The sequence below is a fragment of the Solanum lycopersicum genome, chromosome 3 (assembly GCF_036512215.1).
Source record: "Solanum lycopersicum chromosome 3, SLM_r2.1".
NCBI lineage: Eukaryota > Viridiplantae > Streptophyta > Magnoliopsida > Solanales > Solanaceae > Solanum > Solanum lycopersicum.
The window spans coordinates 13971521-13984084 of record NC_090802.1 but is presented as its reverse complement, the minus strand read 5'-3'; the positions used below and the strand labels follow the sequence as shown (position 1 = coordinate 13984084).

Genomic DNA, 12564 nt, shown 5'->3' with positions numbered 1-12564 from the left:
TTTTTTCTTTTAATATCAAATCAAAAGTGAAATTTTTTTTTTAAACCACCAAACTAATAAAATCAAATCAAATCAAAAGTGATACTTTTTTTTTAAACCACCAAACTAATAAAACCAAACCACAAATTAATTTTTCAATCGGATTTAACTCATCAGATCAATTTGACTTGTACACCCCTATGAAAAGACTTATAAATAGTGAAGGAAAAAACAAAGTGAGGCTCTCCACGCGCCTGTTTAGTTATGAATGAGCATTGAGCAATTGTAATAACAACATTGTATACGCGGTTGAGTTGTCTCTATCTATCTTCTCTTGAATCTCTTGACTTTGACTTGTCGTTTCATTTTCCTCAAGCCCTCAATTATTCAAATAGTTCTTTTTCATCATCTTTTAGTACTATACAACTATTGATGAACAACCCATATATCCTCAAATTATTTATCCAATTCTGTCTTTTTGTGATATTGGGGCTGTGCAAAGCAACAAGATGAAGTGGGTGTCAGTGAAAAATGAAGGGAAGATGTTATTCAAGTCTAAATTGAAGTTGGTTGCTTTAGCTGGGCTAGTTCTATCTATTCTTTCTTTATTCACCCATTTTCTTCTAGCTAAACATACATATGGGATTGTTTATGAGTACCATTCTTCAGTTACAATCATGTCATGGATGCCTAAATTCAAGAAGTCAGATCTCTCCATTAGTAATGTAATGTGCTTAACTAAACACCTCCAAGATCTCATCTTTAGTCATTTTTCTTAATTTTCTTGAACTTTTTTTTAGCTTCAGTTTCTGTTTCAGACTGATGCTCTTTCTTGCTGTGAGTTCATGGTGATAAAATTAGTTTCATGTTATTCTTGTTTTTGGGGTCAGCTGATGCAATGTAATGTGCTTAAGCCCCTCAAAAGTCTAATCTTTAGTTCTTTCATGTTTTGATTCTTTAACTTTTTTGTTTTAGCTTTCCCTCTTCTAGATTGCTGCATTTGCTTGCTTGAGTTATTGGTAAAAAAAATTGTTTCCTGTTACACTCTTTTTGGTGTCTGCTAATGTAATGTGGTTAAATCCCTTCAAGATCTCATCTTTAGTTATTCCTGTTTTGATTTTTTAAACATTTTATGCTAAACTTCAAATCCCTATTTTAGATGGCTGCAATTGCTTGTTGGAGTTAATGGTAATATTCTTAGTTTGTTCTTTTTGTGGGTCTGATAATGTAATGTGTGATCAAACCTATGTTGCTTGGATTCTTCAACAATGTCAATTAATGCGTGCCGGATACTCCAAAAGTAATGCAATTTGGAGAATCTGACAGGGGTGTGGCAGCAGTGCGTGCCGGATACTCCAAAAGTAATGCAATTTGTAGAATCTGACAGGGTGTGGCAGCAATTGGAGGGTCCGAGCAATACAGGCTTAACCCCTTCCAAGATCTCATCTTTAGTTCTTCCTGTTTTAATTTTATAATTTTTCTTTAGCTTCAATTCCCTGTTTTAGACTGCTGCATTCTCCTGCTTGAGTTAATGAAAATAGCTATAGTTCATTTACTCTTGTTTTTGGCTGGGGGCTGATGGATCTGAATGGTTAATTGATTATGTGTATTCTTGTTGGCTACTGATGCAACACTTCTCATGCAGCATCCATCTTACAGGAGACTATGGGCTCCAGTTAGGCATTTTGAATCTTTACATCCTCTTGCAAATCAGAGTGGAGATTATGCAGGTTAGATTCACCTTCATATTTTTTGTGTTCTATATCATGCAGCTATAGCAGTCTTTGTTAATTGTTTAGCGAAATTGTAATGTTACCAATTACTTATAATTGTGGTTCAAGGTTGAGATATTGTTGATCAACCAATTAATGTGACTTGTGAGGTACAATAACTTTTAGGAAATAATCGAGTTAAGGACCATATTTTCCCTGACTAATCAGTTTCCGGCCCAAGTGTGTTCATCCGTCTTCATTCAAATAAAGACGAACATCTCATTTATCTGTTTCCTAACTCTAATAAAAACCTGATTTAAATATTAAGCTGTCAACTAGATCTGAGGACAATTGCATTATATTCATTCATCTATATAGTTCCATATGCAATATGTTTCTGTTTCACAAGGGGCATGTGGACTTGCTTTTAGAAAATCTTCTGCAAGTGATAAGCGTTTTGCTTGAATCAATATGCTCTCCAGCTGCTTAAGTTAGTGAATTTTAAGCAACCTACTTAAACAGTTAAATGTGTGGAGCGTGGTAAGTAATATTTGGTATTTCTAGATGAACTTACTGTAAACTCCATAAGATATTTTGACATTTCTGTAATCCATTTTGTGACCTTCTGAAATCTGCCTTGATATTTTCATAGTGGAGTTCTTGCATATGCTGCAATTCGCCATTTCTTATCCAGTGCCAATCCTTTTACTAGATTAATATGATCTGGGGCTAGGCCAACTTCACACATCTTCTTTAGTAACTTTTAACATCCATTCTGGAATAAAATGATTGAAAAATCTGAAGTAGACATTTTCTGCTGTGCTTGGTATTTTCCATTTCTTTTTCTACTTGTTACTATTTGTTTCAATCGTGGCCTTTTTGCAGCTCCTGAAATGCAATCAATTGGATTCATCTTTGTCAAGATACGTGGGGGTTTCCATGAGATTAGGAATGCGGTAAGGTATCCTCTGGTGCATAATCGGCTTGCTTTTAAATACTCCAGTAATTTATTAGGCTTCAATTGTCTGGCAGATTTCTGATGTTGTTGTAGTTACGAGACTCCTCAACGCTACCCTGGTCATTCCAGAGATCCAATCAACCACTAGCAGCAAAGGAATAAGGTTCTGTCAAATTTCTTAAACCTGGAGAATTAATGCAAAAATTGATGATACTAGACTATTTTCCATAAAGATGAGATATCTTATTTTTTTAAAAAAAACAGAGAAAAATGTCGGGACATTAGCCTCAGCTCTCAACTTTTTTTAATCAGTAGAAGATAGTCTTATTGATAACCTTATGAGTGTGAAGGCAGAATGTACAGAATAGCCAATACATACTATTGCTTTCAGAGCTCAACATATGGAGTCCACTTTAAAATATTGATGGAATGATTATCTATATTACATACAACTGCAAAATGGCTAAACTGCTCAATTAAGTCGTTATTCATTTTGCTACTTCATTTTTGCAGCACTCAGTTCAAGAGTTTCCCGTACCTCTATAATGAGGATCAATTCATAGCAGCACTAGCAAAAGATGTCAAAATTGTAAAAACCCTTCCAAAAGATCTGAAAGGAGCGAGGAGAAAGAAAGAAATTCCTTCATTTAAAGTTCCCCATGGGGCATCCCCATATTTTTACCTGCACCATGTTCTTCCTATGTTGACTAAGCACTCTGTGGTTGAGCTTCTTGTTCATAGTGGTGGATGCTTGCAGGTAACATCCATTACCTTTATTTCAAATAAATATGCCCTTGGATATTACATTCTTTTTAAGATCATAATATTACACTATAATGGTTTGTTGCATTAGAATTCACAAATGTGGATTATTTCAAAAGAAGTTTTACGAGGACATCCAATTCGATAAAGTAGGAGAATCATATTTTTGGAAGAGGTGAAATCATTTACATCTCTATTACACAAGCTCTTCTGCAATCATGCAACCAAGTTTGACTTGAAATGGAAGCATAATAGTGACTCTTTTCTTTTTCACCTTTTTTTCTTTTTGATAACCAACTCTTACTTATCATCTATCATCTACATAAGCATATACCTCCTAAACTTGTATCTCTAGTAAAGTAATTGTTTGCTGACTTCTCATCTTTATACTAGTATTCCAAGACCCAATAGTTGTCACATATCTATAAAACTATGGAACATTATGCTTTGCAGAAAGAGTACTGTAAATTGTAGAAGGTTGAGTTCAATTTATCTTTTTAGATAATGTATTGTAAATATGTGTCATCCATTAATTGGAAATATTGTAGCTGTTTGGTTTGAACATATTTATTGTTGGAATACTGCTTGACACGTTTTCTTCTTTTGAATATGCAGTCCTATTACTTCATTCTTCTTTTCTGATGGTCTATGCATCCTCTCTTCATGTCCATTCTGACCATACTGTTTCTTCACATTTTGACTTGTCGTGTTTTACTGTGTATGAGTCAGTCTATCCTGCCTCCACCACTTGTGGAGTATCAAAAGCTGAGATGCAGGGTTGCTTTTCATGCCTTACGGTTCAGAGAGGAGGTCCAAAATCTCGCTATTAAAATCTTGAATAGGTAACTTACTAATTTCTTACTCATTGAAATGAAGATTGTTTTTGGTTATGCTTATTTCTTGTCTTCTCGCAGAATAAAAGCTTCAGGACAACCATTTATTGCCTATGATCCGGGGATGACCAGAGACGCTTTAGCATATTATGGTTGTGCAGAACTTTTTCAGGTATGTTCAAAACTTGGGAGCATCATATGGCGAATCAAGGTTGGGCTTTGCAAATATTATTTGTCTTGTGTCTGACGTATGTTCTGCCCATATATTTTTCCTCTAGGATGTACATACTGAACTCATCATGCACAGGCGTGCATGGATGATAAAACGTGGAATTCTGAAAGGGAATCTTTCTTCAGATTCAGCAGAACAATATCGTAATGGCTTGTGTCCTCTCATGCCTGAAGAGGTACCTTGCATCCTTCAGTTTAATATAAATTCTTCCCATGAATTCTTGTATTACTAAATGTGTACTTGTGACGTCCTTCCTAGCAATAGTTTCAAGACCAACTTATCTAATGCTTTTCATGTTAATCGCCCCTTTCATACGATGAGACTTGTCTATGCTGTTGTCATTTGTTCATCATGTCTCGGTATTACCTTATTAAGTTAAGACATGGGTAGGTATGTATTGAGAAACACAATTCATTATAATATATATGTATATATTGAGAAAAATTTAAATGAAATAATATTTAATCAAGTAAATTTTCTGACAGATTGGTATTCTCCTTCGAGCATATGGTTACTCATCCGACACTATCATTTATATATCTGGCGGAGAGGTCTTTGGTGGGGTGAAGAAGTTAATTCCACTGCATGCTATGTTTGAGAATGTTGTTGATAGGACTTCCTTGAGCTCTCCTCTGGAGTGGGATAAAGTATATGGTCAGGAGGCAAACCTTGTTGACCAATATTCAATACCTCCACCTTCAGATAATGTGGTCAGGAGATCACAGGCATGGAAAAATTCTGGCCCACGACCTCGTCCACTACCACCGCCCCCAGCACGGCCGAAGATGTACAATGTTGAAGGTTGGTGGGGTTGGGTAGCCGAGAGTGATGATGAGCCAGAAAGTACCATCATGGAGTTGAGAACTAATGCTCATCGGTTACTGTGGGAAGCAATTGACTATATGGTTTGCACTGAAGCAGATGTATTCATCACTGGATTTGACCGTGACGGTAAAGGAAACCCAAATCTTGCTAGTTTGGTTGTGGGTCATAGACTGTATCAGTTTCCTGCATCTCGAACTTATGGTCTGGACAGGTAATGTATTCTGAAGCTAACTTTCTTTTTGGTCATTTATCCACACTTCTTATTTTTCTCTCTATACTCAAACTTCTTTTTTTCTCCTAAATTAGGGCCAGGGTTGGTAAATGGCTAAAAGTTGGTTCTATTTCATGACTGACTAAAACAACTTAGCTACAAAAATAATTGGTGTTACTTGTGAAACTAAGGGTGTGTTCGGTATGGAGAATGTTTTTCAGTTTTCTCAGGTTCGATTGTTCAAAGTTTTTAGAAAATATTTTCTCTAGGAAAACAAGTTCCTTAAAAATGAGAAAATGACTTTCCTAGTGGAAGTAGGGAAAACAAGTTCCACAAGTAGCATTCCACATTAATTTCGGCCTCCCACCCTCCAACACACGTCATCTTCACCCAACCCTGTTTCCCCATCCACCCCACCCCACACCCCTACCCCCACTCACACCTGCCATAATTTTTATGTAGATTATATACAAATGCTTTTAAGATAATAATATTTGTACTTACGTACTGAACACAAAAAAAAAAAGAGGAAGAACCCCACTTATTTTCATAGGAAACATTTTCCCAAAAAACAACTTCCATGGAAAAGATTTTCTTTCACAAATGAACACATCCTAAGTTCTCTATAGCTCATTGCACGTCCTTTGGTTTAACTCGGGCAGTTTTATTGCAGAAGGATGTAACTGAATTTGGATTTATCATTAATATTTGTCTTCTACAGTTCATCCACTTCGGTAATCTATGGTCATTTTTTTCTTGTACTCAAGATGTTATTTTATGCTGCCCCTGACACCCTTATTCAGTATCTAGACAAGAAGTGAAGTGCAGAATTTAAACAAAATCAACTCGAGGTTTTACATGGAAAAACTCCTCTGATGAGTCAAAAAATCACGGGTTATAGATGCCAATCACTAGAGCATCAGAGGAGCTAACCATTGTAGCACCTACTCTTCTCCCTCTCTACATTGTGCTTCAATTATAGGCCTGTACTCTGACTCAACAACTCACAACACTAAACAACACCTAATACAAATCAATTAAGAATTGTTAAGGGGTTAAAAACTCACAGAAAATCAACTGGACAACCCATAACTCTTGTGGATATACTTGATAGGAACATGTTATTTACAATGTTTCCCATTGATTCGCTCTCACACAAGACAAATAGATCTTCTTGATGTGTGCTCTCTTCTCTCTTTATATGAATATATTCACAAGCATCAATTAGATCCTTTATATAGGAGTGAGTAGCAACCTTTTGTGACATCCCGATTCAACTCGAATTAGTTTTAGCTCACAGCTCACAGCTCAATTGCTCTCCCTAGCACATGTAGCTCTCTAGCTTACATTGCTCTCTCCAACACATGTAGCTCTCTAGCTCATGACACTCTCAGCTCAGCAATTTCCCCGTATTTGATGATGACAAAGTCATAACATCCCACAACAAAAACTTTAACAGTTCATTGTAGTCGTATGTGCACTCAGGTGCAAATATTCTCCCTAAGAACCAACGTCATGTTTATCATCAGGACTTGTAAGATCTGAAGCTCTTAGCTAAGTTTTCTCTGGGACTAACCTTTCGCTCATAGCAATCGGTAGGAGGCTAGGTTATGTAAAACTGCTCAGATCCATATCATATTTTCTCAAGGACCAGGTTCACTCATAAATCTTGCTTCAAGGACCTTATTCATTCAGCAAACTGTTACAGTGTCAGTAGTTAGGAACCAGGTTCTTTCTTCCTCAATGATTATAGAGTTATGTAGTATTTTAGTGAACTCAATTTTCCCCTTTTTGGTATCATAAAAAAGCAACTGCTTTTAGTAGAATCTTCATGAGAGAAAAGTAGTATTTATTCCTAACTCAAGAACACATCAATGCCAAAATGGAAGATATTTTGATGCATCCTTTTAATCCATACCGACCAAACCAAATAGATTATTAATTCAGTCACAACACTGCTTGGTCTTGGTTTTCAAAGGGTGACCTGAAAATAAGTTCGTTTGTCAAAAGAAGGAAGGTTTATAAGTGTGTGTGTCCAAGTAATTTTGTAGAGAGAAGCAGTGACGTTCTCCAGTTCTTCTCCTTGCCTTCTTCAATTTTGATCATCTGGATAATCAGATTTTTGCTCCTTGAACTTCTTTTTCCCAATGGAATACCAATGATAAGGTTCTCATTATCACACTTACTTTTTTTTATGAGTAATTTTTTCTATTGCAGGCATCAAGTAGATGCATAATAGTCACAAACGCTTAGTAGCAAATGATCAGCTCTTCTTTACATTGTTAGTTAAGACTCAGGGAGCTGACAAAGTTCAGAAATGAATCAGAGGATCTAGAGGGGACAAATAAACCCAACTATACAAAAACATGAGGCAATTTAGCTTTTAAAGATTGGTTGGTACTAGGTAGTTGATATTCCATCAAAGCATCTTCTATTCCTTTCATTCCAGATACTCCAAAAAATGACTGCACGTATCATCTTCATTCTCTTGATGGTGCTATCAACTTTCCAGAAACTCCAGCTTATCAAAACATTCCTGATATTCTTAGGCATGACATATTGAGGCCAAAAAGAGCTAAAAAACATACTCCATAAATCTGCTGCTACTTCATCCAATCACATCAATTTGATGGTCTGACATCGAAGGAACCGAGTTCTTCATCAGTCTGTGTATCACTTCAGCTCTTCATCAGTATTCAGCATTGAATTTTGTGAACATCGACCATTCCGTGCATAATACTTGCAATGAAAATCCTCCTTTGTTCTCACTCTCAGCTCAAACACAAAATACTACAAGTATGCTAGTTAGTTGAACTGTAACTATAATGGGTATTACATGTGAAAACCTGCATTTGGATGTAAAAGACAAAAATTATTTTTCTTTTCCAGTTTTTGCAAGCACTGTAAAAATGTTATGGAGTTTTTTCAATCAAATTCCATTAGAGAAACATTCAGTTTTTGCAAAATTGGAAGTTTTCTCTAATGGCGTGTGGTTCAAAAAAATGGGTGGGACAGTTATATTCCAGCGTTTGCAAGCAACCGCAGTTGCTTTAGTGACATGACTTGCACTGTAGCTCACCTGCGAACCATTGATTAAACTCTGAATTGAATCGTAAAACGATGTAATTGATGGTTTTAAAAAACCTATTTATGCTAAATAACACAGGGAAATCAAAATCTGCACCTAAAACATAAAGACGGAAGACAACAGAATAAAGCAGAAGAGCTTTTTTTTTTTTATACTTCAGATTATATATATAAAAGCCTAGAATGAAAAGTAAAAAATAATAACACATGATCTATCATTCACTAAACAACTCCTAAATAATAGGAAAGCATGACTAACAACTAATTGATTAAGTCTTACTTAAAACATAGGCAGTAAAATTAAATTTACTGCAGTTCAAAAGGAGATTCCTAACAGTAATTGAATCTGAATTTGTTATTAACCTCAGCTGTCCACATTTCTTCAACGTTTCTAATCTATGGTCATTCTTATTCCTTTTATCAAAATACTCAAGTATGCTAGAAGCCTAGAACTGCAACTCTTCATGGCTTTATTGCACTAATCCCTTGTTCCTTCATATATTAAATGTAACATTATGCCCAATGGAAAGTTGTGTTGATGAGATGGGGTAAGTTTGAATAGTTGACACAAATCCATGTTTGATGACAAAATATGTTTGAATATGAGACCTGGTAAGTCCCGTGGGTTTCACTTGTTAGTTGACCTCCATGACTGAGAACAGCCAAAAGAAACTGTGTCTTTAGTGTGTAAAATGGAACTTATGGAGAGGCACCAAGGTCTGTGCTAGTAGAGCGCATAGTTGCTTGTCGTCCAATTCGTACTTTTTGGCTGCAAAGTCACCTGCATGTCAACCTACTTAGATCTCCATATTTGCCTTCACCATTTGGAGAAATTTTAGTTGTAACACAAATAGGATAACATATTCCTTGACAGGTTTCTGATGTGTTGTTATCTGAGTTAATGCAGGAAAGAAATTGCCAAACTTTTTGAGGAGATTCGCGATACTCTTTATCAACCCAATCACACCTGGATAACATCACTGCGCAAACAATTAAGAAGAAGTTTAATCGATGGATTGTTGGAGGAATCCAAAATCTCCAAATCACAGTCTTTTCTTGCATTTCCAGTTCCTGAATGTTCTTGCATTGCAAATGATTCCATGAAGAGATCAATCAACACTTCAAGCCCTATGCCAAAATATGATATTCCAGTGTTTTCTGGACAAATAGACCAATGCCCTTCTTGGATGAATGCCCCCACTTCTTCTCAATCAAGGGAAGAAACAGAAGAGGAAAATGACAAAGATGATTCGGCCTCCTCGAATCTGTTCTTGTGGCTGGGTTATGGCGATCAAGAAGGTGATAGCACAGACATTAGCAACAAAGAAGAAGCTTTTGTGGAGGATCAAGAAGAACTCGAAGGAGGAGAAAGATAGGAAAAGAGAACCAACTAGTCAGAAAAAGGAAAGAACAACTCTTGCTAAACTGCATCGGGTTCTTTTTAACAACACATGCAGACTAGGGAAGCTCGTACGACTTGAGGTAAGCTTAGCTACCAAAAGATGCTACAACTGACATTTCAGATTGTTGGAATCCAATTTTCACAGAAGAAACAGTTGTAGTTAAGGGTGACACTTGATTTCTGATAATTTGGATACAAAATGGAAGCTGGTGGTGTAAATTATTTACATAATTCTGTAGAGCCAGTTAAACAGGAAAAAATCTAAGTTCTATGCACTGTCGATGTTAAAAATATTCACACAATCACTCCACATGATGAGAGTAGGATTGTAGTAGGTTGTAACTCTATTGGTTCTGCTCTTTTTATGATATTTTTAAGGTCCTGTATTTTGGACTGATTAGCATATAAACATGTTAGTTAATCTAATTTAGGAACTTTCCTGTTAGTTCATCCCCATGTGATAATTTGATTTATTGCAAGATCTTTCCAGTAAGGACCCTTTCTAAAACAATATTTGTATTTTGTTCCAAGTTTGCTGGATAGTAGTGTAGAAGTTATAAATGGCCTAGGATTATTCTAAACCAAATGAACGTTAGGAGATAAACTAAATACTAGGAACATTGGCTGAATGGAAACAGAGTGCCCTGCTCACTGTTAATCTAGGCCCTTCCATAATCATCATAAAGTGAAATCATGTCCATGATATTGGCCACCACCTCTTTGGACTTCTTGAGCACCTTGACATTCTCTCTGAGTCTATTGCATTTTTCAGCTACCAAAGGTGACTAATTGTTACTCGATTGCAGGAATTCGCAATGAATTCGAGGATCGAAAAACTGTTTCAGGATATCTTGAGAAAACAGTTAATAGTGAAAGAAGAAGAAGAATAGGAAGAGAGATTAGAAAGAGAAAGAATATTCTGTGTATTTTCATATCATGTATAGAATTGTATTACACTTTATATAGAATTGAAATTACAACTGAAATGGATTCAATTCATTTTAACTAATTCAATTATTTTGATTTCATGTGCCCAACTAACTAACTTTAACTACTTTTATCACTAACTAATAAATGGAATCTCTTTTTTATGTAACAGTACTTTCCCCCAATAGAAGATCCTTGTCCTCAAGGATCAAACAACGGAAACCTGGTCTTCAAAACAGTAGCAAATTCCCAAGTGGCATTATCAGCAGAAAAACCACACCACTTGACATGCACTTGAGCAACAGCCTTGTTACCCCGCTTGACCATCCTTCCCTGCAACACTAACTCAGGTTCTGGACAATGGGGACTAGCCAAATCAATAGTAGGAGGATAAGAAATATGTGTAGGCACTTCATAACACTTCTTTAAGAGAGAAACATGCACAGTAGGGTGTATTTTGACAGAACTGGGTAATAAAAGAGTGTAAGCAACTGGACCAACTCTCCGTAAAATCTGAAATGGACCATAGAACTTTGCAGCCAACTTTTGAGAAGTATGGTTGGAAATAGTGGTCTGTTTGTAAGGTTGGATTTTGAAGTAAACCCAATGCCCTACATTAAAATTTCGGTCACTCCTATGAGAATCAACTTGTTGTTTCATCCTCAGTTGAGCTCTACTCAGATGATGTTTAAGAAGTTGTAACTTTAGTTCTCTACTAACTAATGTACTATCAATCTCTGCTGAAGATGATTCCCCTGGCAGATACGGTAAATGGAGAGGTGGTGGTCGACCATACAAGGCCTCATAAGGAGTGGTCTGAATGGCTTAGTGGTATGAAATATTGTACCAATTCTCAGCCATTGACAAACAATTAACCCAATTTGAGGCATCCTCATGACAGTAGCATCGCAAATATGTCTCCAAACACCTATTTAACACCTCAGTTTGTCCATCAGATTGAGGATGATAGGCAGTAGAAGTATTAAGTTGTACTCCTTGGATGGTGAATAATCCTTGCCAGAATGAACTCAAGAAAATAACATCTCTATCGCTAGTAATGGTCTCAGGTAAGCCATGTAGCTTAACAACATTATCAAAAAACACCTGAGCAACCGACTGAGCAGTATAAGGATGTTTAAGAGGAATGAAATGTCCATACTTACTAAGCCTGTCCACCACTACCAATATCACTTCATAGCCATTGGATTTAGGTAATCCATCAATAAAATCCATGTTAATTTGTGACCAAACCACATCATGAATAGGAAGAGGTTGTAGTAAGCCAGGATATGCAGCAAGATCAGACTTAACTTTTTGACAAACATCACACCTTTGAATAAACTGTTTTACGTCAGTCCTCATATGCTTCCAATAGAACAAAGTGAGAAGCCTTTTTAGTGTAGCCTCCACACCTGAATGACCTCCTTGAGAACCTGCATGCCATAATGTCATAATCTCAGTCCTAAGACTTTGATCCTTGCCAACTACAAGCTTTCCTTTTCTTCTTAGGCGACCTTGGTACCAAGTAAACAACTTATGAGTAGTGGGATCTGTCTGTAAGTCTGAAATGAGTTGTTGAAGTTCAGCATCTGAAGACCAACTATCTACTATAGCTTGGAATAAATCAGTCCAGTAG

The 12564-nt window shown here is 36.3% G+C and overlaps 1 protein-coding gene across 2 annotated transcripts; it reads left to right on the top strand.

Annotated features, from left to right (window-relative positions):
* Positions 1–275: 275 nt before the first annotated feature.
* Positions 276–10986, top strand: LOC101260313 (O-fucosyltransferase 27). 2 transcript variants are annotated; one of them, XR_002027302.3, is made up of 11 exons: positions 296–704; positions 1625–1709; positions 2577–2647; positions 2724–2812; positions 3163–3406; positions 4141–4253; positions 4326–4416; positions 4523–4651; positions 4962–5512; positions 9507–10081; positions 10808–10986. XR_002027302.3 is itself a non-coding variant. In XM_004234654.5 (10 exons), exons 1-10 carry the CDS (start codon positions 489–491, stop codon positions 9973–9975), a joined length of 2058 nt encoding a protein of 685 aa, XP_004234702.1. In that variant the 5' UTR covers positions 276–488; the 3' UTR covers positions 9976–10410. The 2 variants fall into 2 exon arrangements, 1 of the variants encoding a protein (XP_004234702.1); XM_004234654.5 differs by lacking the exon at positions 10808–10986 and having other exon boundaries at positions 276–704; positions 9507–10410.
* The last annotated feature ends 1578 nt before the right edge of the window (positions 10987–12564 follow it).

Excerpts from the sequence above, each read along its gene's own strand:
- LOC101260313 (XM_004234654.5), top strand. The coding sequence starts at position 489 with ATGAAGTGGGTGTCAGTGAAAAATGAAGGGAAGATGTTATTCAAGTCT. Across the intron at positions 2,648-2,723 it reads TCCATGAGATTAGGAATGCG|ATTTCTGATGTTGTTGTAGT; the intron begins GTAAGGTATCCT and ends ATTGTCTGGCAG. Across the intron at positions 2,813-3,162 it reads ACTAGCAGCAAAGGAATAAG|CACTCAGTTCAAGAGTTTCC; the intron begins GTTCTGTCAAAT and ends TCATTTTTGCAG.